Source organism: Daldinia loculata, assembly GCF_022478755.1.
Source record: "Daldinia loculata strain CBS 113971 unplaced genomic scaffold F4817scaffold_5, whole genome shotgun sequence".
In the NCBI taxonomy this organism is placed as follows: Eukaryota; Fungi; Ascomycota; class Sordariomycetes; order Xylariales; family Hypoxylaceae; genus Daldinia; species Daldinia loculata.
In genome coordinates, this window is record NW_026054859.1 from 1 (window position 1) to 25,450 (window position 25,450).

A 25,450-nucleotide genomic window follows, 5' to 3' on the forward strand; every position below is an offset into this window, starting at 1 on the left:
TATATTTTTATAATTATTTCTTATTTAATTATTATAAAATTATTTATTATTATATTAAATATTTTTTAATTATTTTTAAATTTTATTTAAAATTTCGGTAATATATTTTTTTTAATTTTGATTTTTTTTATAATATTTATATAATTAAGTTTTTGTAATATTTTATTTATTAAATTAAAAATGTTTAATTTATAAATAATTTTAAAATTAAAATTAATTAATTTTTTTATTTATTATATTTATTTATTATTTAATTTTGGTTTTTTTATAATATATTAAAAATTTAAATGATTTATAATAATTTTTATTATTTTTAATAAATAAATTAAATAATATTATTATTTTTTAAAAATATTTATTATTATTAATATTTTTATATTTAAAATTATATAATATATTTTGGCATTTTATAATTTTTTCGACAAAAACGCTATTAAATATTACGTATTTTTATATAATTATAAAAAGATTATATTAACAATTTATTATAAAATATTAATTTTTAATTAAATTTATAATTTTATATTAAAATAAATTAAAATAAAAACTCTTATAAATATTAATTTTAATTTTATAAAAATCTTTAACGTTTTATCTTTTAAATTAAAATAAAATAACATCTTTTTTTTTAAAATATTTATTAATAAAAGTATTATTTTTAAATAATTATAAATAAATTATTTATAAAATTTTATAAAATTTAAAAATATTTATATATTATAAATATTATAAAATATTAACCATTTTAAAATTATTAAAACTTTATTTTTATTTATTTTTATTTTGTTTATAATTATTATAAAATTTATATTTTTTTAAATTTATATAAAACTTTTATTTACATAATTTTTCAAAAATATTATAAACATTTTAAATATATTATTTTTTATTTTTTAAATAAATTAAAATATTATTTAAATATATAATATATAATATATTAATTAAATTTATAAAAATTTTATTAATATAATTTTAAAATAAAATTAAGATATTTAATAGTTTAAATAATATTATTAAATATTTAAAATATTTATATTTAATATAAAACATTATTTTCCACTTATTTTTTACCTTAATATATAACCGGTAATATATATTTTTTAAGTTTAATTTTATAAAATATTTCGTTTTTAAAAACTTATTTAAAATTTTATTAATTAAAAAAAAAACGGTATAATCCTTTTTTATGATTTTATTTAAACTGTAATAATTAACACATAATTGCAATTTTTTTTTAGTTTTAAAATATATAATATTAAAATTTTTGTTAAATTTTTAAAAAATTAAATTTATCTTTTTTATAAAATATTATTAATATATTTTTTAAAAATTTTTAATTTTATTTCTGTTAAAAAATAAATTAAATTAAATAGAAATTTTTTATCTTTTTTAAAATTAATAAAATAATCTTAATTTTAATATTTTAAAAAAATAAATATTTTTTTTATATTAAAAATATTTGCAAATTTTTTATAGTTTTTAAAAATAAAAAATATTATTATTTTATTAAACGTTTTTTATAAATTAAAATATTATAAAATTATAATATTATTATTACTTTTTATTACTATTATTGTAAACATTAGTACTTTTTTTATTTTTTATATAACTTTATATATCTTTTTTTTTTATATTAAATTTATATTTTTAAATTTAATAAAATAATATTATATTTTATTAAATTTTTTTAAAATAATGTTAATTTTTATAATTTATAATATTTTTAATATAGTTTTATAATTAAAATTTTATTTTATTATATTAATAAAATTAATAATTTTTTATATAACTTTTTAATTGTTTTTAATTTTTATAATAATATAAAATTATATTAATATTTTTTTTTTTAAAAAAACTTTTTTATTTTCTTTTTTAAAATAAAATCCTTTTATATTTTTAATAAAATATAATTAATTTTAATTAAATTATAATCAAATTTTATATTTATAAAAATTTTAAAAAAGATTTATTTACCTTTTATCCATAACTTTACTGTTATTTTAAAACAAATTTAAAAAAAATTTAATTTTTATTAAAAATTTTAAATATTTTTTATTTATATTAAAATATTATTTAAATTAATTATTAATAAATTATTATTTAATTATAAATATTTATAAATAAAATATCTATATTTTTAATATTTATAATAAATAATTTTTAAATAATAAAATTTAATATAGTTTTTTTTTTATAATTAAAATAATTTATTAAATACTTTAAATTTTTAATATTTAAAATAAAAATAAAAATAAATTCCTTACTTTAATTAATAATCTTTTATTTATTTTTAATAATATTATAATTATTAATTTTTTATTATATTATTTTAACGTTAAACTTTTTAACTTTTTTTTTAATATTTTTTATATTTTTTCATTAATTTTTATAAATTAATTTAAATAATTTTACTTTATTTTTTAATTCGTTACACATCGCCGGCATAAATTCTTTAATATACTTAACCTTTAACTTAAAAATTAATTTAATTAATAAGTTAAAAATTTTCGTTTTTTTTAAATATTATTTTAAATTTTTTATTTTAATTATTTTATATTTTTTTAAAAAAGCCAAAAATAATTTATTAAATTTTTAATATAATTTTTATATTATTATAAAAAAATTAAATATTTTTAAATTTTTATTTTTAATTATATTATATAATTATTTTTTTATTTTTAATTATAAAATTTTTTTAAAATTTTTATTATTATTAATAATATATTAAAATTATTATTTAATTATTTTATTTTTTAAATAAAATATTACGTATAAAATTTTATTTTTATTTATATAATAATATTATAAAAAAAATTTAATTTTAAAACTTTTTAAAAAAATTATTAATTTTATATTGTTATTATTTTTATTTTTTTTATAAATAATATTAAATAATAATAATTTATTAAAAATTAAATTTTTATTATAATTATTTTTTTACCGTTTTTTTTAATTTTATTTTTTTAATTATTTAATATATTTATTTAATTTTTTTTTATTATAACTTTTAAATTAATAATATTTAATAATATTATTACATTAATTATTATTAAAATAAAATTTATACTTTTTATAAATATATTATTATTATTTTTTAATTAATTTTATAATATATAATTTAAATTATTATTAATTATTTTTTATTTAAAAAATATAATATTTTATTTTTTAATAAAAATTATTATAATAATTTAATAGTAATTTTATTTTTAATAAATAATTTATATTAATAAATAAAAATGTTAAATTATTAAAAAAAACTTTTAATATATATTATATATAAAATAAATATTAAAAATAATAATAAAATTACTATATAATAATTATAAAATTTTATCGACAAATAGTCGTAAGCTTTTAATCCGTCTCGAAATTTTGTTATAAAAGATGGGGGCTAAAAGAGGATTAAAGGTTAAAAGGGGATTAAGGGCTAAAAGGAAATTAAAGGCCAAAAAGGGAAAAAGGCAAAAAAAAAAAAAAAAAAAAAACTATCCGTTAAATCTTTCCGAAAAAACCGCTCAAACTTCTAAGTCCCAAAAGCGGTTACCCTGTTAAAAAAAAAAAAAACTTTTTTTTTATTTAATTTTTTTTTATTTTTTTTTTATTTTTTTTTTCTTTTTTTGTTTTTTTATTTTTTTATTTTTTTTTATTTTTTATTTTTTATTTTTTATTTTTTCTTTTTTATTTTTTATTTTTTATTTTTTATTTTTTATTTTTTATTTTTTATTTTTTTATTTTTTTATTTTTTTATTTTTTTATTTTTTTATTTTTTTATTTTTTTATTTTTTTATTTTTTTATTTTTTTATTTTTTTATATACCGGTCATTTTTCAAATTAACCACTTGTAAGGTTATTGTCATTGTGGTTAATTATGTAAGCATATAGTTATAAAGTTAAAAGTTATAAAGTTAAAAGTTATAAAGTTAAAAGTTATAAAGTTAAAAGTTAAAAACGTTAAATAAATGTATTTAATTAAAATATATTACCGATATAAAAGTAAAAAGCAATGTATTTAATTAATTGATTTTAAAGTGTAAAAGTTATAAAAAATGCACTTAATAAAAACACTTGGATAATACGAAAGTAATGTAAAATATAATTAATTAAATTTATAAATATTAAAGTTTATTAATTTATTAATTACTTATATAATTATTGATATATTTTAAAATATATTTTAAAATATATTTCGAAATATATTTCGGGATATATTTCGAGATGTATTTTTTATATAATTAAAAAAGTTTAAACGTAATATTTTTTCGAAAAAATAATAATAAAAATTTATTAACATTTAATTTTTTATTTTTTTATAAAAATATAAAACACCTTTTTATATATTTATTTTATATAAATTTATACTTAATTTATATTAACTTTACTTATATTTTAATACATATATAAGTTATAATTCCTTATTTTCTTATACAGTTTAAGTACATAAATATGCTTATCACCGTACCTAATACATCATTGCCATAATTCAAATACGTTCACAAACGACTGGGCAGCCAGGATGATTGATATGTGTGTTTTTAATCCCAACCCAACTATGCCCGGTCAATGAATGAGCAATCATATTATACAAGAGTGATGAGTCCGGTCGAATTATTCATAGCCCCGTTAATCCACCAAGCCTTCCACTCATCCGAGAAACCCCCTATATCGTAGCCTCTGCAGTCACACTGTAAGATGCCAACTCGTTGAAACTTTTTGCCTTCCACATGTTCTAACATGAGCACATGAAGGGCTTCATCTTCCACTTTACCTATCGGGATACAAGTGCCTTCAATCACTTCTGCTTCTGCGAATTTTTCTGCTCGATCTGACATGTCGAAACATATGTCCGCCCACGTGAATCTGCCGTAGCATTGTGTCTTCTCTTCGTTAACGTGTAACTTGACAACCCAACCCTCATTTTCCTATTGAAAATAGGATAGTCTGCATTTAATATCGAGCTCTGCGGATCGAAGGAGACCAGTAGTATCCCCACCAGGAGGCTCTGCCACGATCCTTTCGTCAGTCACTTGTATTAACGGATCCACCTGTTTCCTGTATTAAATATCAGATAGTTTGACCCCACTCCCCGTCCCTACGGCCGCCACCGAAGCCCGACTCCAGTACGGGGTATAGGATTTGTTGCGTTGAACCCGGGTTCCTCTCTTAGCCTTCCTTCTCCACAAAAGACCATAGTGTAGTGACTGCTTCCACAGACCAGCTAGATATGTATCGCCACTGGCGGCTCGAAATTCTTTGGCAACACCAGACAGGGCGATGAGTTTTTCCGAGTTTTTTGTGAGATTACAAGCCGTGTATCTCGAGAGAATGGTATGCCAAAAGAAAGGACTTATTCCCCCGCCAGAGTACAACTCCATCTGGCCCCTTCGAGCTTGAATAGTTGCTTTCTTTTTGATAATCTCCTTCCTCGAATCCTTATATCCATATCCTAGCTTTCGCTGCGTAAAGTCTTTATCGTTGATCTTTGTGGAATTCACCAACCCTATCATAATATCGGCCTCGCAATGGGTATCTCCTAAGCACTCCCAATAAATTTGATTTCGTGTGAAGTAGATAATAAGAGTTAAGATACATAACTCATAAACTTGGAAATATGTCGGCCTAGTTGATTAATTATGTACGTGAATGGGCACATGCAATATATTATTTAAGCGATACGGCATTCAGATTCAAACCACCCAATACATGCCACATAGTCACAAGCTGCATAATCAACGCTACATACTCTACGGAAGCGCAGGATTCGTATGGCTAACATTCTATAAGAGTGGCTTTTGGTGGTTAGGTAATAGTGCTTCTATACATCGCTACTTGATTGGGAGAAATGGGAAAGGGCGTTGGGGACTACATGAAAGACAATATTACTTCGTTCTTTTCAAGTCCAGGCATATCGTAATTGTGGAAAGCCACCTTGAAATATCCCTCGAAGACTATTTTTAAGAATAGCAAGTGTAATTGTTTTATATATAAGGTATAATTACTTGTTAGCAATTAAGGCGTCCCCCCCCCCAACATATTACTTTTCATTTATATAATATACGTGGTAATAGTTTTGTCTTTAATAGTATAGATCTATATACAAGAGTTCTAAAAGGCCAATAACAGAAAGTGGACGCGTTAGTCATACTAGTTTACTATACTTATTCTGGTTGTGATCCTAAAGATTCTTAGGTAATACATATACCCTGCCCAAACTCGTACCATTGGCCATAAAAGAACTAGACATTAATGCGTGTATTAGAATATAAAATGATTAGCAATAGCAAGAGACTGGCCGGACACGGCGGGCCGTACGTGCATTATCTAAGGCTAAACGAGGGGTAAAATATCTTGATACTAAGTAGGCAGGTAGGTAAAGGGTTGTTATGTATAAAGATTTGGATCCAACGGGGTTAGTATATTTCGGCGATAGAGGTGAACCCGAGAGTCTTAACGTTCGCTTACCAACTCTTGCGAGATATGAACCATGTCACACATGCATCATAACAAGATCTAGACATAAATATGAAGATCATCCAGAAAAGGAAGTACACCTATCCATTCTGGGGGATATCCCGAATCCTCTTTCTACATGCGGTCTCGGCCTGTGGCTAGGGGCACTCGGCTGTCATACATATCATCCCGGAATCTATACTTAATCGACATATTAAGAAGATCAATGTAAGCTCTTATGTTCTACTTGCTTACTTGCTTTATCTGACTTAGAATAGCTAAGCAAAGGAAATCAGTCCCTTATATTGGATCGTTAAGACCCACTTCCAATCATGTGTCTAAAATATCCTGATAGAAAAGCTCAAGGACGCCTGGGCTCGATAATTATTATTAGCTTACCCAGGTATCTTCTAAAAACCTGGCCCCATATTCGCCATAATCATGTCCTCTATTGAAAATTTAGCATCATCCATTACGGAACAAGTCTCGAGGCTCTCGTCCCTGCTCCAAGGAGAGGGTTTGCCTTCCCCAACCTTTGAAGAGTCCGGATTCAGGGATTTCGAGCATGAAACGGACACGCCAACAGGAAAGGCATTGCGGGAAGCACGCAACAGAATACTTGATACAGCCCACGACCTCATACGGTTGGTACAGGGTCCAACCGAACATATTCTGACTTTAACTTGGGCGGTCAGTACTATTCCGATTATTTAGTTAATTATCTTCTCTCTGCCCTTCGGTGGGAATATTGCTTATACCTTTTGGATCACCTTGTAGACTACAGACACGGTAAACATCGATTTGATTACCCGGTTGAGGATCCCCGAACATGTACCACTAGGGTCGTCTATATCAACCCAGGAACTCGCTGCTGCTATACGCATTCCTGAACCGTTACTGGCTCGAATAGTACGATATGGGATTGCCAACGGTGTATTTATCGAGGAATCACCCAACGTCATTCGGCACTCAGCATCGTCGGCTGCGCTAGTGCAGAACCCGCACTTGAGTAATATCGTACGGTTCGGAGCGGAAGATCTCGGGAAAATCATGATGAAAATACCGGATGCAGTTGTGCTTAAGCGCGACGATCCGGCGCACGCCCCCCACACTGCATTCAACCTGGCATACGACACGGAGGAGTCGTTATTCGTTCATTTCCACAAAAATGAAGCCGCAAATAAGAGATACCATGAGTATTTAGCTGGAAGAGTAAGCACACCCTTGTGGTCTGTTGATCGTCTGCGTGCAGCCTGGCCATGGGAATCCAAGGGAAAGGTTAAGGTGGTTGATGTAAGTACTCCCTTTCTTCACCTTTGCCTATTCTCTCGTGAACTGATAGAAGTTAGGTTGGTGGCTCCAGCGGTCATACAGTCCTAGCATTGGCGCCCTTAATGCCCGATGCAACATTCATTGTCCAGGATAACAATCTCTCTTCGTTAGAGATGGGACGACGCGCCGTTGCTGAAGATCCATCTCTAAAGTCGCGCGTTAGCTTTGAAGTATATAATTTCTTCAAACCACAAACAGTTCAAGCCGATATCTATATATACCGGCATATTCTACACGATTGGCAGGATGAGGACTCTGTTAAAATCCTGTCGTCGCTGCTTCCGGCCCTAAAGCCAGGGGCCAGGGTTCTGATCAGCGAGGGTATTGTTCCAGAACCGCCTGCGAAGAGACTGAACACATTTGCAAGTAAAATGGTCCGGTGAGTTGCTATATCCTTCTCTTTCATTTTATAGCAAAGCTTTTATTTCCCAATTGCTACTTTAAATACTAATATGTTGAGCCTATGCAGAGTAGAAGATACGTTTATGCTCGGAGCACATGATTCGCATGAACGCACTGTCGCTGAATTCGAGTCACTGTTCCATCAAGTCAGTCCTGGAAGTTTTCGGCTTGTGGGCGTCACATCGGGCGCCGAAGCCGGAGCTTTCCAATCATTGCTAGAATTCGAATTTATTGGGCTGAGAAAGTAGCATAGTAAGCACATGCTTGGCAGCTTGAATTGAGGCTTTATCATGCAGTTCATTAGATCTAGGCGAAAAAGGGGTAACTTGGGTTACATCCGAATGCCGTTGCTCCCCGTCTCGTGATTTTGTTACCTAGGGGTCTATTTTGCGAGTATACTATTGCTTATTTATCCTACTTCAACAACCAACTATAGACTAGCTCAACGCTCGATCGATCGTGCTTATATTATATAAACTTCACAAATAAAAGATATGCATGCTACGTTCTCTGGTAGAATAGTATTCCGCCTAACTAATGAGTGTTATCTGAAAATATATATGAAATGCCACTATAAAAAGGAATATATTACATACCTTAGGTATGTATCTCTTAAATCATCCTTGAAATACTAGGTAAAAGGTGGGTGGCGTTAATAGTTATCTAAGTACCTGGTAAAGGAAAAATGAAAATTAAAAAAATATTTGAATCCTCTTAATCTTCTAGGTTAAGACTTATGCTCTGTTCTATTATCTTTATATCCGTCACTAGCCACGTCCTCGTGGCTAAGCTTGGGCTCGCCTTAGTTAAAGGGGACCAACTCCATCACGACAATCTGCTGCTAGAATTGAAAGATGTTTAGGACAAAATCAACGGCTTCATTCTCATTTTATAAGAGCTAGCTTTAATAGAAGTAGCTAATGATGCTAACTTCATATATATTGACTCTCATATTTCCCTTCTTGGTAACTAATGCTCAGGCAAGCTAATTGATGGGGTGTCCGTCCACTTTATTAGGAATCAAAGATTGCATTATCGGCAGAATCAACTATTCAGCAGGATCATAGACCGATAAACTTTTTACCGAACTCTTCTCTTCCAGTTTCATTCCGTAAGACTTATTCGCGTCCATGAGCCTACGGTTACTTCATACGGATACACTCCGGATAGGGGTGCAAAAATGATTGCTGAATAAGGCGAAATTTGCTCCGGCTATACCAAATTTAGCATTCCGGGGCAGTACGTAGATCCATAGTATCCCGGCAGCTAACCGGAAGGGGCAGTACCCTTTTAAGATTCTTGGAAGCTTCTCGCCTCCTTTTCAACCTGGAATAACTGGATGAAGAGTTGACCGACTGAAAGATTCTCTGAACAGGGCTCTATAAATAAATCGTGCCTTTTTTCTAGGGGTACGATGGGCTATATCACCCCCCATTCGCTCCCAAAATCCGAGGATGACATTGATTCTAATGTTAACGTATCGGAGATGGATATACTGAAGGTCTTATGCAATAGTTAATTCATATTATTTTCCAAGTTCTCGCAAAGTAGATGGTATAACCTTTTCGGGACATCTGCCACCTATGGTTCTCAAAATATTGCCAGTGGGTGGGCCGTGAACCGGCCGCGTGCTATATTAATATATACGGGCATTGATTTAGGTCGTATTGATTGAAGGAACTTCTAGAGCCGAAGTTTCTAATGACAGTGTGCCCTTCCGAGAATATGATGACATGTTGAGGGGTCGGCGTTTAGTCTTTATAGGTAGTTATCGGTCAGGCCGGGTCAGGTTTTGGCCGACAAAGACCGGTATAAGGGCCGGCCTATTGATAATACAGATAAGATTGGTATATACCATAGGTAGACTAGGTATCTTGTAAAAGTATTTAAATCATGAATAGCTTTCAAGGGAGAGGAGAGAAACCCTCATTACCAAACGGAAGATTCGGGAAATCGGCTAGAACTCCTGTGATCCCATCGGTGTAGGTCAACCACGCATCAGGGTCTGTGGTATCTACCCATGACCACAATTCGTCGCTATTTGGGCGTGAAAGATCGAGCGGAGCGTCAAGGCTATTCCATCTCATGATGCATTGCCTCTCCGTGTTGGGGGATGCTGGCCGCCCGCCATTCGATTTCAATATATGCACCAAATTGTCTACTTTGGCACAAAGTGAGCGGGTCACGGCTGCTGCCCGAACAGCTATCGAATTCCTCGGGTCCGCTGCGCTGAAAATCTCTAAGGCTAGCTGGACATGGTGGCGAGCAGCAGGCGCATATATGCAAAACGGATATCCCATAAGGAAGCCTATCAAGGTGAGTAGGGCATTCCACTGCCATTGCCATATTTCACCATGCCCACAAAGAACATCGGTAGTAGACATGATGCGATGAGTAAGGTCTACTGTAGCTATAGCATGTTTTAGTGATGTTGTCGCATGAGCATCTATCTGGGGATTGCTTTTTGGAATTGACAACCCAGCAGGGAAACAAATAAACGGTCGATGCAAACCGATGATCTCGTCATAGTACTGAAGCTCCAGGAAAACTTCGCTTAAGGCTTGAGACGGACTCATACCGGCCACAGAAGAGATCCAACTATAAGCTTCCTTGCTATCCCATTTACTATCTACATGAAGTGGACGCCCAAGAGCCGGGCGCAGCTGTTGATCTCTCCACTCATGCAGCCGGTAAACTTCTGTGGAGAGGGCGGATGCGCGCGACACGACTTGGGCGAGGCGATCCTCATTTGGAAGATTTGGATGCCGAGTGAGGGCCTCAGTCACAGCTAGCGTAGCCCTGGTAAGAGTAATCGCCCGGGTATGATAGGTAAACTCATCTGTAGGTGGTGGTGGGCAGGTCGTATCAGCAAGTTGTACTCCAACCGGACGCCCCAGTAATCGTGCACACCGGAAATTAAGATGAATAATAGTCCACCAGATACGCCGGGCTAGATAGACGTTCGGGTCAGAATCCGGTAGCCCATGATGCAAATCAAGCGCCTGTGCAATGCGCAAGGCTAATCCGATCATATTATACGCAGGCTGGTGTTCACCCGCATCAAGGAGATATAAAGTCATGAGGACATAGCACTGTAAGCATTCCAAAGATGGCTCTGCAAAAGCAGCATACTGACTGGTGGCGGCCAGGCAACGCTTGAAGTACGCAAGAGAAGGGCCCCCTTGCTCAAAGCGTAAACTTAGCAGACGACGACTTAAACCTGAATTATTCAGGTAGTTCAAGCAGAGAGCAATGATACCATCCACCACAGGGATAGTCTTCAACTCGGAACCATCAGGGGTCCATAAAGTTTCAAAAAGTGCATCCACACGGGCACGATTGACAATAGGTTTAAGAGGATGGCACCGCGCCCAGTAGATATCCAGCAAGTGTTTTACCTGTGACCGAGAGAGCACAGTACTAGGCCCGTTACTCTCATTTAGTAGCGATTGTCCATCCGGGGATGGATAGGGGGGCGGTGGCGAGCCACCTACGGAATCAGACGATAACTGGGAGATAGTAGAGCAAAAGGCGTTGATTTTAGACATGAAGCCAACTGTTGAATCCATCCCATCAGGCCTCGATGAGACGGGACTAGACGGAGTTGGCTGCGAACATTGGTCGGTCGCCTCTTGGATGGGTATAAATTCATCCTGAGAAATTTGGGCATTCTCCGAGGGTTGTTGACCAGGAGGTGAGGAGACGCATTCTATATTGTTTGCCAGGCACCGCGAGCAGGGTAATTCAACGTCACAACGCACCCGGTGCACACGGCAATAGTTGCATGCCCGTGCCACTTTAGATCGTCTAGGATTCCGCCGAGATGAGCGGCTACTAGAAGGTGTTGACGCAAAGGTGAAGAACATGGTAAAGCTAAGATGAATTAGAAACCTGTTCAAACATTTTCCAGTCGCACTGAGTAGGTGAAGAAATTATACCAAGATGGAATTACTTGGACCAGTGAAGTTGAAATATTACTAATAATCGTACTAATAATTGTGAGGTACATAGTATACTATAGCGAGATACAGCGCCATAACTTGTAGTGACCGGCCTAAAGTAAACCCACTTACAGGGAGAGACATCTTTAGATCCCCACCCCCTTTTCTACCGAGAATGTTCCTTTTAATTTGTAACAGGTTGCTAACCCATTTCATGATTGCAAATCCGCAGTGCCAAAATATAAATTGGGAAATATTCATTTACCGGAAATTAATTAGAAACTACAATTTTTATCTTGTGCAGTGGGTAGAGGATGGTGATAATTGAAGCGGCGAAATATGTTATTGAAGGCATCGTGGCTCACTAAGGTGGGCGGTGGTTCAAGCTGCGCTCTAAAAATACAGTCCTACTAAACATCAGATTACCCTTTATCGCTATGCACTCATAAGTCGTCAATCATCCCAATCCAATCATAATACTTCCACATCTTTCAGCTCATTAGCAGTCCATTCCCAAAGCTTATCAGCCAGTGCCTCATCTTCAGCCAGCTTCGACGCTGCCGCCTTCTTCCCGACCGGCTCATAGTATTGCCCATTCTCTACTTTTTGGAGCGGAGCCGTAGCCGCCCATAAAGGGTTATACGCGCATTCGGCCGCGCTCTTCAACAGGAACCTGGTGGCTGAAATAAGTCGCTTTAATATAGACTGCTTTGTATGCTCTAGCAAGCCCGTATTACCAACGCCCGGGTGCACGGGGATGCTGATGATTTGCGGATATCGCTTCGCCATCGCTTTGCAGTACAAGATCTGCGCCAACTTGCTCTGCCCATACCGCGCGAATTCGCCGGCGGCTCCCGGCTCCCTCAAGTGCTCGAATTGAATACCTCCAGGCGGGGCGTAGTTATGACCGTACGATGTGACTTCGACGTGTCTTACGTCGGCTCCGCTCTCGGCTGTGCGCAGCAGGATGGGACGTAAAAGATGTAGCATCACAGCGTGCCCGAAGTAGTTACTACCCCATTGAAGCTCGAATCCCTCTTCCGTCAAGCCAGGAGGTGTAGCCATCATGCCGGCGTTAGCAATGAATATATCAAGGCGATCTGACTTGAAGCTCTCAGCAATAGCTTGTCGGATCTTGGCGCGGGGTGAGCAGAGGTCACACTTGACGAAGGTGACCTCAGTGCTTGGACCCTTAGCTTTAGCGGCAGCGAGAACTGCAGCGCCGGCTTCTTCATTCCGGCCGGTAAAGTAAATGTGAGCGGGATTGTGTGGGGCCAGGAAGAGAACTATTTCTTTCCCAATGCCTGAGGTACCTGGATCATAGGCAGTTAGTTAAAACTCATCTATATATAATATCAGCTGTAGACTCACCTCCTGTGACAAATACAACTTTTCCCGATAAATCAGGTATATCCTTTTCCGGGTTGAAAGAAGGCATCTCGAGTGAGCTATGGATGATATTGACAAACAAGAATTGGGTGATGCAATATCTAAGCCCTATATATACTACGTATAAGATAAGAAGCTGACAATGCCTTACGCGTATAAAACATTGTAGGTAATCCAGATTGATCTCAGCTTCGGGAAAGATTATCTTCCCGAGATCCCGGATCATTGCCTGGATGCTATTCAGCTCGTATGACTCTAAAATACGTATACCCCTATTATTAGATCATTGTTAGATCATTGGATCATTATTAGATACAATTAAGGCTGTTTAGGTCTAGTTTGTCTATCTTAGCTCATCATTCCCCAATCGCAACGTCCGGCCGGTAGTAGCCTTTTAATCTTCACTCGGAGTGAAGGAGCCACCCCACCCCCGAGGAAGACTTCTGGAGAGTAGGTACTCGGCGGGGTGATAGTCAAAATATTGGGTCCGGACCTCCGAACATAGCGATTTGCCATATCCCAGAACTATGACTCAAAGATCCAATCCTCAGTGAATTGGCCATACTCAATATCAGAGTTGCTCTTGAAAATATCCTCATACTTCTCAATCTTGCTTAACGGATTTTTTGCTTGTCGGAAGTACTCCTGGATCTGAAGTTTTATGGTTGGGTCATTCCACATCTTCGTCATCCACTTCAAACCGTCTTCACTAATCCCAGTCAGGGGTAGTTGGTAGCTGCGAAAGCGCTACATTGGGGCATGAGTAATAGTAAAGATAGGTACGGACTCAAGTCTTCCAGGCACTCACCCATAGAACAGGCCAGAAAAAGGCATCGGCAATACTGAAGCCGCCGAATAAAAATCCTTCGTCTTCTTCACCCAACTCTCGCAGCCTCTTCTTAGTATCTGCTCGCGCCTTGCTCCAAAGTTCAACCATTCCCCTAATCTCCTTTGCAACAGATTCGCTGAGGGGAATATTGCCAGTATACTTGCCGAGGAAGTTGGTCGCATATGTATTACGGATCTCACTGAAGCCGGAATGCATCTGCGCTACTGCTGTTCTTGCCAATGCCCTTAACTTAAGGTCCTTTGGCCATAAGTGAAGCTCTGGGTGCTGCTCTGCCAAAAATTCACTTATGGCAAGAGAGTCGACGATTATAAAATCTTCGTCTTCCGCACTTACTTGTAAGGCAGGGAGTAGACCTTTCGCGAAACGCGCCGGCGGTGCGGCGGCCGGATTATTCATGCCATAAAGCTTGATGTCGCAGGGTATATGGAAGTATGAAAGAATAAGTTCTACCCGCGATCCCCAACCTAATATCAGTAGTTAATTTTCAAGTTGGTCAATTATTTTAGGTTCCTTATAGTGTTTAACGTACTCGAGTATCGGGTAAAGTACACGTGAAGAGTGTAGTCTGTCTTTGATTTGCTATCGGCCATTATGATGATGGAATATAAGATGAACTCCAATATAGTCAAAAGAAATAAAAGAAAATAGGGTCAGTATGACAGAGCTTCTGTGATATTTAAACTAGAAATGCACACTAGAGTATCGTGAGGGGACGTCACGAAAGTCCGCATCGTAAGCCTTCAATACGCTACTATACCCGGCCGATCACGGAAAACAATGAAGTTCTCAATTGACTCATGAAAGACCCACCGATTTATACCTATACCTAACACCAAACAGATATAGTAAGATAAATTTGTAAAACCATTATTGGTAATATGTAGAAGTTATGATGCATTCCACGGGATAGGACCGACAATATCTGGTTCATCTTTCCATCTTTGTTCCGTATTAACATCCAACCTGAAGAGCTCGGGACGCTTATAATGGCCCGCTCCATCAACATACGCCTTCACCAGATTTAATTCAGATAGATCGATCTCTGCAGCGATTATCATATCTTTGCCGCCCGTATGGGGACCTTTAATAATCGAGCAAAAGGGGTGAATGATAGTGGTCCAACCACCGCCAGCCTTCACCTTGTCCTGTGGACCTAGATTCTTTTCCATCCACTGTAGACACGTCTCGTCAACGTAGCTACTAGGACAAAGTACGAATACTTGCGCGGTCAAGGCGTGCGTCTTCATCAATGCTTCAATTTGTAAGCACGCCACATCCTCGAAACCCTCGAGAATATCGAGGGCTGGCCAACAGCCAACATGGATATGCTCGCCCTGATCGATAAGGGCTTGCCGAGCCCCGTTTATGGTATGCTCCCAGCATGCAAGCGCACCAATTTTATAGCCAGTACCTTTAGGCTCATAGGTTTTGAGCGTGTAGCCAGACCCTTGTCCCCATACAAGTCGTTCGGCCCATGTAGGTTGAACCTTGCGATGGACTCCTAAGATGGTACCGTCTGCGTCGATAGTCACGATGCTATTGAACAACGTGTATCCATCAAGCATACGCTCGGAAATACCCAAGACGACGACCATCTTGTGTTTTGCGCATACGGCTTGTACTTCGCCGAGGTCATCTGGTACTACGACACTCTGCGCCGCGTAGAGCGCTACTGTCGAAGCGTTGGGCGCATAGCAGTTCGTGAAGTAGGGAAATCCAGGTACGAAAACTTCGGGGAAAGCGAGAAGCTCGATGGACTTGCGTGATGCATCAGAAACGGTGTCAACCACTTTACGTAGGCTGGCAGCCTTATCCATATATACTGGGGCGGCGTGTACAGCAGCTGCTTTAACTTTCTTATTCAGCATTTTGGAGGCTTTCTAATGGTGATCTGAATCGTAATGTGTTATACATAAGTTCAAGTCGATTATGCCACATTAGTAGCTATAAACTCCAGATGAGAGGTGAGGGGTTCCCCCTTTTCACGTACCTAACCTAATTCATGGTAATCAGCCCTATAGGCTATCATCAGCAGCGGGGCATTGTACAACCCATCGGCACTTGAATGGCAAACCACATGTTGACCATTTCAAAGTTCGTTGATTATCCAAATTATACCTGAGATTTCTTCTCAACTCGAATGCTACTAACCTGCCTCTTATATATTCAGTATCATCCAGTATCCTCGAAATCTCTATCACGCATTGCCTTCAAGGTGTCCTAGTCGCGTATGCCTAGGTAGGTCATGATCCTCGCTGCCCTACAAGAAGCATGATCTTTGATAGCCACGCTGGGGTCTGCCTTCGCTTTTACCTAGGTAGCTTTCGTGGTCAGAAATATCCTTCTACTATTTGTTAGAAATGCAGTTTCTTCGATCAATTGTCAAAAGCATAAAGGGGGCGTACTCTATCGTGTATCATGAGCTAATCTGTTTTGATGATGTTTATCTTATTTACAAGTGGAGGGCAATTGCTTGGTCTATTTTATTTGTTACTAGAGCGTAAGGTGAATCAAACCGTAAATAAACAATCACGTAATTTGATGTCTGGTGTTTCAAAGCTAGCAAATAGCCAATAACGCAAGCCTATGAGGTTGAAAGCTATAAAGCAGAGGTCAGGGGATAGTTTCGTAAACCCCTTCTCATATTATTCAGGAAGATGTACAGAGGTACGATGCGGTCCATGGCAAACCAGTGCCACATGAGCATTGACAACTGGTACCAACCATGCGGAACAATTCATGTAACCTTAACCGTAGCCATTTGTATCCCACCCAAATATATTTTATATACTATTAACTCACAACCTGTAGCCAAGGTGGTGATCCATGGCCTAGGGTGGACCTTCTGTATGTAGTGATTGTACTGAACTCAGGTGGTTTGTTCACCTAGGACTTGATACTACAAATCACTTAGGTCTCTGGCGCCTGTCAATTCCATGATTCGGACCCAATACCGCTCTTACACGTATAGATACCTATTATTCAGGTCTATTTCCAACTCAGTTCCCCCAGTTACCAAGCCCCTTTACTAGTGACTAAGATAAAATGTTCAAGACACTACAGTCAGTAGGTACGTAAATGACGAAGTAAAGTACGATTAAGCGTAAAATCCTAACTTACGGGACTAAGGAAAAGAATATATACATACCCCCATTTAGCTCCAGAAAATATTCGCATAATAATAATTCCTTCATGCCTAAAGCTCTTCCTATCTTTATACCTCTCCTTTCCAAGTTACCCTTTCAACCTTCATTGGACATTGGATCGTCAAGAAACCATCAATTTAAACCAATATCCCTCCAAGGCAAATACTCTTGTGCATTCAAGTTCACCGTGAGTTCTACTGGCAGGAGACAAAATATAATCAATTTATTAACCAATTCCAAAGAGTTCCAACTGTATCTCACGATGTCGTCGGCAACGGATAATGAGTTCCCCAGCTACCTCAAGGCATCCTTTCCGAACCGATTCACCATTCCCATATTCAACCTCGGCGCACATGCTCATGATTTGCGCTTCACGGTTACCATGGATACGTTCTGTCAGGAGAGCCCACTTATGGTTCTATATGATGGTTCTACCGACAATGGTAGCGTCCTAGCAACAGTCGATATGCCGAAAGACAATCAGGGCACATACAGCACCACAGTCAAGGTTGACGATACTGCCATTATCATGGCTAACCACAAGGATGATCTTCGTCACCTGTATAGATTCTCTTTACAACTAGATTCACGCCGCGAGAGGTTTGAGTGGAGACCCACTCAAGGAAACGAGGTGTGTAATATGTTCAGGCACGCCAAGGGATTCAAGTTGGTACGACTTAAAAGCTATGGTCCCGGGAATGGAAAGGGCGGCAAAAGAGACTACCGACATATGGATGAGACTAGCGATGGGAAAGAGGTCGTCGCTGTTTGGGCTACTGAAAAGAACTGGATGCCGTTGAACTTGATACCAACTAACAAACCATTCAAATTTGAGTTACGTGCAAGTGGCAAGTCTGGGGAATTGGGTAGCCAATTTGGCTACTTCGCCATAGCTACCGCATTAAAGGTCTGGTCTTACGAGGCTCAAGGTATATCCGGCTTTCATATTCATGTGTAGATAGTTGATTACTTTTTGAGGAATAAGAGAGGGGCTCCTGAAGGCAGCTCTACATGTGGTTTTAATATTGGGCTATGATTTACCAGCTGTTATGTAAACAATAATTCAAACAATAATTCATGTTAAAATTTACTTTGGGTAAGATATCAGCTCCTACGTAAGCATATAGGGTGCTAAAGATGATAAATAGGATGATGGGGTTTATATCAAATCATGCTTTCTCGGGGCTCCTTCATATTATGCACCTAGGTTTCTTAGGTGTTAAGCAGCTGTCAACTTCGTCATACGACTCACCCGGTACAGCTCATATAGATATATACAAACAAATATTAGTGTTATTGAACAGTCCTGTTTTGGTTGCCGGTGTGCAAAAAATTTACGAACCTTCATTCAATTCGCACATCTTCTACTCATCAGGTATCCAGCAACATTTCCCCCCAGGATTCCCAGTCTCATCATTACTTCCATACTCCATCTTCATTACCTACTTCGTCTAGTTGATGCTTGTTTCAATATACGATTAAAAAGGTCAATAACTCAGTTCTCCCCAACCTCAAAACCGAGTGTTTTCTGTCCAGATAAATAGGTACTGGAACCATCATTCCAGCATTACTTCAGGGACGTAATAATCTCAACACTGCTCTAAGTCGGGATTCAGGCCTTAGCTCTATCATAGCTACTCTAAATTGTCAATTTTTCGACACTACTATATACGTTTACACGCCTTGTCACTTGAGGTTACAGTAGGGTTTGACCGTAAATAACGAAATTGATCATAAACTAACAACAATATAAAGAGACTTCAACATGGCCGAGGAATTCCCCCATTATCTAAAGGCTTTCTATACCAATCCTTATCAGATGAAATTCAGCCTCGGTCAGCACGCCCACGACCTCCGCTTCACAGTGTCGATGGGGCCTATCGGATCAAAGACAATTCTCGTTCTTCACGAAGGATCGACCACAGACGGCCAGATCTCGGCAATTGGAAAAGAGATAGGCATGTTCCATCAGGGATATAGGATGGCCAACAATATCATCCCTCCTCCCCTCATAGGAGAATACCCTAACACTTTCACTTCAACTATGAACCCCGAGCAGGAGTTTATTCATCGTTGGTACCAGTTCTCAATGAAAGTGGGCAAGGGCGAGAAATTACACAGCGAGAAATTTGAATGGCGGCCTACCCAAGGCAACGAGATCCAAGCCATGTTCAACCACGCCAAAGGGTTTAAGCTGGTACGAGTAGGGGCCGAAGGACCTGGTGACGGACGAGGCGGTAAGAGGCAATCGAGACAGCTGGGGGAGAGCAGCGATGGCAAGGAAATAGTCGCCGTTTGGGCGACCGAAAGGGTTCTAGTGCCTATAAGCCGCAGTCCCTTCAAGTTCGAGCTCCTTGGGAGCGGCAAGACCGGCGAATTGGGTCGACACTTCGGGTATATGGCTCTTATGACGGCGCTTGAGACCTGGTGTTTCCAGGTTCTGAGAATACACGACGACTTCCCCCCTTATGTCCCTCGCCATTAATACCCCAGGAGGAAGGAATTCTCAAGGAATGCATTGAGTTTCTTAGGTACTTCGAGATAGAGAGGTACACATGATTCAGATCTATGGCACTCGCAAATTTTCGGGCAATAATGAAAGCGCCATGAGTAACGACGATGTCAAGAAAATTCGATAGATTCTATGCTTGTATTGCTATGCGTATCTAAAAAGCAGAGACAAATGGCAGGACTCACGACAGGCGTTTATACTTAGTAGCTTCTAGTGTTAGGAGAAGTGTTAGTTATATCATAGCATGCGCCTTATGTACCTGTATTATCATCATAGCTACCTCCTTTATTTAAGGGCTAGGCACATCTCCCTTGCTCGGAATGTAGGTACGTAAGATATCTATTCTAAAAACGCGCACCGTAATCTGATCTTCCAATTCTAGTATGAAAATCTTGCCACGTCTTAACACATTATATGATCTAACTACAAGTCAGGTCCTCCATAATTACATCATTTACAGCTAACCACTGTGTACCTATCTAAAGCCGTGATCGGCAAGAGAGAAGAGAAATTCATAAAGAAGGTACACCGAGATACTTCGTCCTTGAGTATTCTATATAAGCTTATACTAGGTACATTGCATGTATCAAGATGTATAAATAGACTTTAATCTCGAGGGGAACAAAGGGAGATGTCTTGACAATGATTATTCTAATCGCAAAGTTTTATTATATTGTCGATACAAATGTTCCTATGACAAAGCGCCTAAAGTTTCATATTAACTTGTTCCCTCGACATTTGGTAAGAACTCAAGATCCAGTACAGTTTGGTTCACTCGCCACGAATTCAGATACAATATCTCAGAAGCACCTCATAGTTGGTTGAAGTGCTTGATGATAGGTATCACTAGAATATGGAGATATTTCCTGTCCAGCTCCTCCAGGACCTCTTCTTAACTATATACTAACAAAGAACCCTGTCAGGGATTATTATCACCATGGCCATACCTGTTATCCCCTCTCATAATCCAATAAACAACAACGTCTATATACAAACCCTTATGATCGACTACGCCTTTTCAAATTACAAATATGTCATGACCCCTGAAGAAGCCGAGGAGATTTTAGCGAAACCATATTGGGACGATGTTGACGCTTTTTGTAGTTATAGTATGTAACACCAATATTCCCTCCCCCTTTCCCCTTTCTGGCCTGCTACGAGAGCCAGAAGTTCTTAGCAGATTGTTTTAGGAGTTAGTGCTTCCGATACACATTCAAATCCCTATATATACCTATCTTCCTATAAAGACCACATATTAACCTTCGTTATTAAAGTGATACAAGCGAACTTTGGACAACCAGTGTCTAGCACAAGTAACGTAAGGCTTCCTAGTGCAATCAATATATACACTGACGAAGAGCTCAACGCCATGGAGTCAGGGTTAGTTGAGCTCTTGCCTCCTAGGAATGCGGAACTCAACACGAGTGAAGAGTCAAGTATGGAAAATACGCGGCCAACTATGGGCAATGGTCAAGAGAGCTATGTTAGATCTATATCACAGCCCGTTATTAGAATCCCCGCAGGGGATTTTGAAAACGAAAACGAAACCGGATTTGAAGGGGAGTACCTTCCTGTATACACCCCTGAAATTCTTCCGCCATATACTCCTTTCGGCATTGTAGAAATTCTATCCGGAGAACCCCCAGTAAGCGCCGAAGAGGCCAGGGAAGCCAGCAACACTGAAGACGTCCCTATATATGATACTATTGAAGAAAATCATGACGAGATAGGAGTACAGGATACCTCAAGACTTGATATCCTCTACACTCTGAGTTCACGAGTGGACAGAAAGTTCCAGAGGGTCAAGCAAAAGCTCGCGTGTAGCTTTAAGACTGTCTCGCCCAAGAAAGCGCTAGACTTAACCCTTGGAATCAGAAAAGGAGATGCAAGGAAGATAGTAGGTATACGAAGGTGGGCCTTTCCTTTTACCCATCATAATAAGAAGCCTAAGCAGAGTGGTTAGGTATTTAGACCACTCGTGGCTTTGATGTTTTATAATTGTCACCTCGTAATATGTTTAAAAATTATGTTTAGTTGAATAAAAATAAAGTTATTAGTTTAAATATTTGTCTCCATATAACCTCATTTAGTGTCTCCTTAATGGCTAATGACGTAACATCGTGGACCCCACCGTAGCCCACCGCAGCCCACCGTTACATAACATGGTGCCTGGACTAGGCAACTTTAAGGAGATATGCATCATCATCTGATTCTATATGTATTACAAAACAAAAACACATTTTAACCTAGTGTATATTCTAATCCGTTAAAAGTCACCTTCGAAGTTCTAGTCTATCGAATTATAGTACTATAAGTTCAAGGACTAGGGCATAAACGCAACTCGAATGAATGCTTAGTCCCGCGCCAATTCATCTCCTTAGCAATCTTTCCAGGCGCAAAATGTCATCCTCACCAAAAGAAATCACGATAATAGGAGGCGGCATTATTGGCTGCTGCACCGCCTATTTCCTCACCCGACATCCTTCCTATTCTCCAGAAACGCATCGCATAACACTCCTCGAGGCTTCCACCAGTAATGCCGGAGGACGAACCCCTGACAGCATCACTGACCCAGCTACGCTAGCTGATCCCGAGACCGCGTCAAAGAGGAACCCCGCTCACGACGGAATTGCCGGAGGCGCAAGCGGTAAGGCAGGTGGCTTGCTTGCGCTGTGGGCTTTTCCTCAAAGCATCGTACCCTTAAGCTTTAAACTACACGATGAGCTTGCGAAAGAATACGGCGGCGATAAGAGGTGGGGGTATAGACGATGTTATGCAAGCCAGATCGATTGCCAGGCGCGTCTCCCGCCGGGGTTCAGCAGTAGGGTGGCGGACGGGAAGGATATAAGCGAGACGGAACCTGTCGGCAATGGCGTGGAGCAGGTTTCAAAGGGACTACATAAGAACCACAAGAAAGAAATCAAAGCGCTGGAGAAACTTGGCGCCCCCGAAGATCTAGATTGGCTAGATACTGAGGAGGCACTAACTGCTTACGAGGGGATGGGTACCCCGGATAATACAGCTCAGGTACATCCTGAACTGTTCACCAGAAGCATGGCTCAATTGGCTGAAGAAAAGGGGGTCAGGATTGTGACGGGGGCAAGGGTCACGGCTATCAACAAGGCGTCAGATGGTGGAAGCGTGGAGAGCGTGGCATACGAGAAAGATGGAAAGGAAGAAATATTGCCTACAACAGATTGCGTGGTAGCTGCCGGGCCGTGGACCTCGCGTCTCCTACCCGAAATCCCCATTAACGCGGCTCGGGCTCACAGCGTCGTCATTAAGACGCCAAAGCCCGTGTCCGCGTACGCGCTCTTCACTTCGATCATGCTCCCAAACGGTTTCCCTACCCCAACACCCAGAGACTCTAGAGGAGCGCCGGGTGCACATCGGCCGCTAAGAGGGCAACAAATCGTTGAACCTGAAATCTACGCGCGACCAGACGGCACCGCATATGCCTGTGGGCCTACAGATGATATGGTCGAACTACCACTAACGACCGCCGAGGTCGAAGTCGACGTGGCCCGGTGCGAGGACATCATATATCAACTCGGCGGCATAAGCGATGAGCTAGGCAAGGACGGCGAGGTCCTTGCGAAGCAGGCGTGCTATCTACCTCAAGGCGGGCCTTATATAGGCGAAGTAACTCCCACTAAGGGACTCATCGTTGCCGCAGGGCATACGTGCTGGGGTATACAGAACGCGCCTGGGACAGGGAAGCTTGTCAGTGAAATTATCTTCGACGGTAAGCCGAAGAGCGCAAAGCTAGGCGGTTGTGATCCGGCATTAGTCTTATGACCTGGCTGGATGGGCGCAATATGGGGTGGTCTAGCATAGGTATATATGTAGGTAGGTAAGTATATGAATATTATAGGCGACGATATAGTAGAAGCTACGAGCTTCGTGTATTAATGAATATAATCCTGGGGGCGGAAGCCAGCGTTGCTCAAGACTAGTAGCCAAAAGAGATATATTTTGGTCGCTATGTGTATTGATTAGCGTCACTATGTTTGTTTGACTTCGTCTCCGTGGGACTAGAGTATCTTTACCTAGGTACGTAGTATAACATTTTCAAGCTCTATAGACCAGCAGCCTAATTAAATATAAGTGAAGAGTAGATTTCTATACGATGAGTTCGAAATGTCGCTGCAGGCTAGTTTAATCCTTCGATCCTACTTGGCAATGCTAGCAGGCATTGTGAGTCAACTAGGTAGTCTCCGCTTCGGCTATGCTCATAATCACCTCTGATATATCACTAACCACTTCTATTATATACCTACCCAGGTAATCTATATTAGATCATTACAATGAAATGCCTATTTTTATGTAATTCGAGTCGTACTACTTAAATCCAATATGTTTTAGAAATCAGAGAAGGAAAATGACTTCAATAACTTTGGGATGGATCGGCCTCGGTAGCATGGGTAGTGCTATAGCAAAGAATATCCATAAATACCCACCTACCTTTCATCTCAGGGGCGCCAGCCGCTACGATTTTTCAACCGGACAGCTTCCCGTGGTGATACGCTTGCGGCACTTGGGGGAATTCGGTGCCAGGATGTAGTGCAAGTTGCCAGCGAAAGCGATGTGATATTCATATCAGCGAGTCCTACCTGCATCTTACCCAAGTGCTATTCAGTATAGTTTATTAACCGGGAGGCGGGAGTAGGCGACTGACCACAAATCCGTAAAGTCAATTATAGCACAGATCCTAGATTCAGGAGATGTGACGGAGAAAATCGTGGTTGATACCACTGACTACTATCTACCCTGATATCACCAAGGCGCTGGCCGCGAAGTTAAAAGATAGGGGTGCTGAGTTCGTTGCCGCACCTGGGTTCGGCGCGACGCCGGTGGCTGCAGCTGGACAACTACTCAGCGCATTTGGAGGTTCGAAAGCTGTCTACGAGAAGGTCAGCCCCTTTCTTAAGGGAGTCATCGCACGTGAAGTCTTGCTTGTAGGCGAGGAGCCTGAAAAAGCTACTCTGCTAAAGACAACAGGGTACGTTTCTCCAACTCAACCCCTAATCTCGTTATAGGTGGATAGCCAGACCAGAACAACCGGTTTTGCTAACTTCCCTCCTAAACAGAAACTTTCTCATGGCTAGCCTCATGGAACTCAACTTCGGCACCGTCGCGCACTCGGATTCAGTGCGTATGACGACGGGTGTGTACGTTCCAGGGAAAGACCAGACGCCATGGTCGGGCCTAGATCTCGCGTTTAAGGATGTAGGGCACGATGTTGACTGCGCCGCGCGTGCAAGCGTCCGGCTCGAAGTTGCTAATACGGCGCTCGAGCACCTGCGTAGGGCGAAGGAGTACTTGGAACGAAATAGGGGTAGGAGGCTTGACTCTTCGTCGTTGTATGGGAGGACGCGGGACTGGATTTTATGACGGAGTTTGTAAGGAAGCGGGATGGGGAAGAATA

The 25,450-nt window shown here is 38.6% G+C and overlaps 10 protein-coding genes across 10 annotated transcripts; 6 read left to right on the forward strand and 4 right to left on the reverse strand.

Annotated features, from left to right (window-relative positions):
* Window positions 1-6,361: 6,361 nt before the first annotated feature.
* Window positions 6,362-8,647, forward strand: F4817DRAFT_325882 (putative O-methyltransferase). Its single transcript, XM_049301821.1, has 5 exons — window positions 6,362-6,678; window positions 6,729-7,140; window positions 7,228-7,743; window positions 7,800-8,161; window positions 8,252-8,647. The coding sequence occupies exons 2-5, from the start codon at window positions 6,892-6,894 to the stop codon at window positions 8,430-8,432; spliced, it is 1,308 nt and encodes a 435-aa protein (XP_049162556.1). The 5' UTR covers window positions 6,362-6,678; window positions 6,729-6,891; the 3' UTR covers window positions 8,433-8,647.
* Window positions 8,648-9,923: 1,276 nt separating this feature from the next.
* F4817DRAFT_211070 (fungal-specific transcription factor domain-containing protein) lies at window positions 9,924-12,157 on the reverse strand. Its single transcript, XM_049298685.1, has 2 exons — window positions 12,123-12,157; window positions 9,924-12,057 (listed from the first exon to the last, which is right to left on the reverse strand). Exon 2 carries the CDS (start codon window positions 12,048-12,050, stop codon window positions 10,089-10,091), a length of 1,962 nt encoding a protein of 653 aa, XP_049162557.1. The 5' UTR covers window positions 12,051-12,057; window positions 12,123-12,157; the 3' UTR covers window positions 9,924-10,088.
* Window positions 12,158-12,596: 439 nt separating this feature from the next.
* Window positions 12,597-13,563, reverse strand: F4817DRAFT_312182 (NAD(P)-binding protein; the record flags this gene model as incomplete). The annotated part of the gene is made up of 2 exons (XM_049300095.1): window positions 12,597-13,438; window positions 13,497-13,563. 2 exons carry the CDS (start codon window positions 13,561-13,563, stop codon window positions 12,597-12,599), a joined length of 909 nt encoding a protein of 302 aa, XP_049162558.1.
* A 326-nt stretch (window positions 13,564-13,889) lies between these two features.
* F4817DRAFT_211081 (uncharacterized protein) lies at window positions 13,890-14,998 on the reverse strand. Its single transcript, XM_049298686.1, has 3 exons — window positions 14,894-14,998; window positions 14,323-14,828; window positions 13,890-14,261 (listed from the first exon to the last, which is right to left on the reverse strand). Exons 1-3 carry the CDS (start codon window positions 14,952-14,954, stop codon window positions 14,040-14,042), a joined length of 789 nt encoding a protein of 262 aa, XP_049162559.1. The 5' UTR covers window positions 14,955-14,998; the 3' UTR covers window positions 13,890-14,039.
* Window positions 14,824-16,328, reverse strand: F4817DRAFT_325902 (carbon-nitrogen hydrolase). The gene has a single exon (XM_049301822.1). The coding sequence runs from the start codon at window positions 16,230-16,232 to the stop codon at window positions 15,252-15,254; it is 981 nt and encodes a 326-aa protein (XP_049162560.1). The 5' UTR covers window positions 16,233-16,328; the 3' UTR covers window positions 14,824-15,251.
* Window positions 16,329-17,772: 1,444 nt separating this feature from the next.
* Window positions 17,773-18,468, forward strand: F4817DRAFT_367457 (uncharacterized protein; the record flags this gene model as incomplete). The annotated part of the gene is made up of 1 exon (XM_049307126.1): window positions 17,773-18,468. The coding sequence occupies one exon, from the start codon at window positions 17,773-17,775 to the stop codon at window positions 18,466-18,468; it is 696 nt and encodes a 231-aa protein (XP_049162561.1).
* An 807-nt stretch (window positions 18,469-19,275) lies between these two features.
* On the forward strand, window positions 19,276-19,995 carry F4817DRAFT_312186 (uncharacterized protein; the record flags this gene model as incomplete). Its single annotated transcript, XM_049300096.1, has 1 exon — window positions 19,276-19,995. One exon carries the CDS (start codon window positions 19,276-19,278, stop codon window positions 19,993-19,995), a length of 720 nt encoding a protein of 239 aa, XP_049162562.1.
* Window positions 19,996-20,959: 964 nt separating this feature from the next.
* F4817DRAFT_312187 (uncharacterized protein) lies at window positions 20,960-21,985 on the forward strand (the record flags this gene model as incomplete). Its single annotated transcript, XM_049300097.1, has 2 exons — window positions 20,960-21,131; window positions 21,297-21,985. The coding sequence occupies 2 exons, from the start codon at window positions 20,960-20,962 to the stop codon at window positions 21,983-21,985; spliced, it is 861 nt and encodes a 286-aa protein (XP_049162563.1).
* Window positions 21,986-22,238: 253 nt separating this feature from the next.
* Window positions 22,239-24,085, forward strand: F4817DRAFT_325904 (FAD dependent oxidoreductase). Its single transcript, XM_049301823.1, has one exon. The coding sequence runs from the start codon at window positions 22,372-22,374 to the stop codon at window positions 23,818-23,820; it is 1,449 nt and encodes a 482-aa protein (XP_049162564.1). The 5' UTR covers window positions 22,239-22,371; the 3' UTR covers window positions 23,821-24,085.
* Window positions 24,086-24,162: 77 nt separating this feature from the next.
* On the forward strand, window positions 24,163-25,416 carry F4817DRAFT_312189 (uncharacterized protein; the record flags this gene model as incomplete). Its single annotated transcript, XM_049300098.1, has 3 exons — window positions 24,163-24,219; window positions 24,807-25,024; window positions 25,113-25,416. 3 exons carry the CDS (start codon window positions 24,163-24,165, stop codon window positions 25,414-25,416), a joined length of 579 nt encoding a protein of 192 aa, XP_049162565.1.
* Window positions 25,417-25,450: the final 34 nt, after the last annotated feature.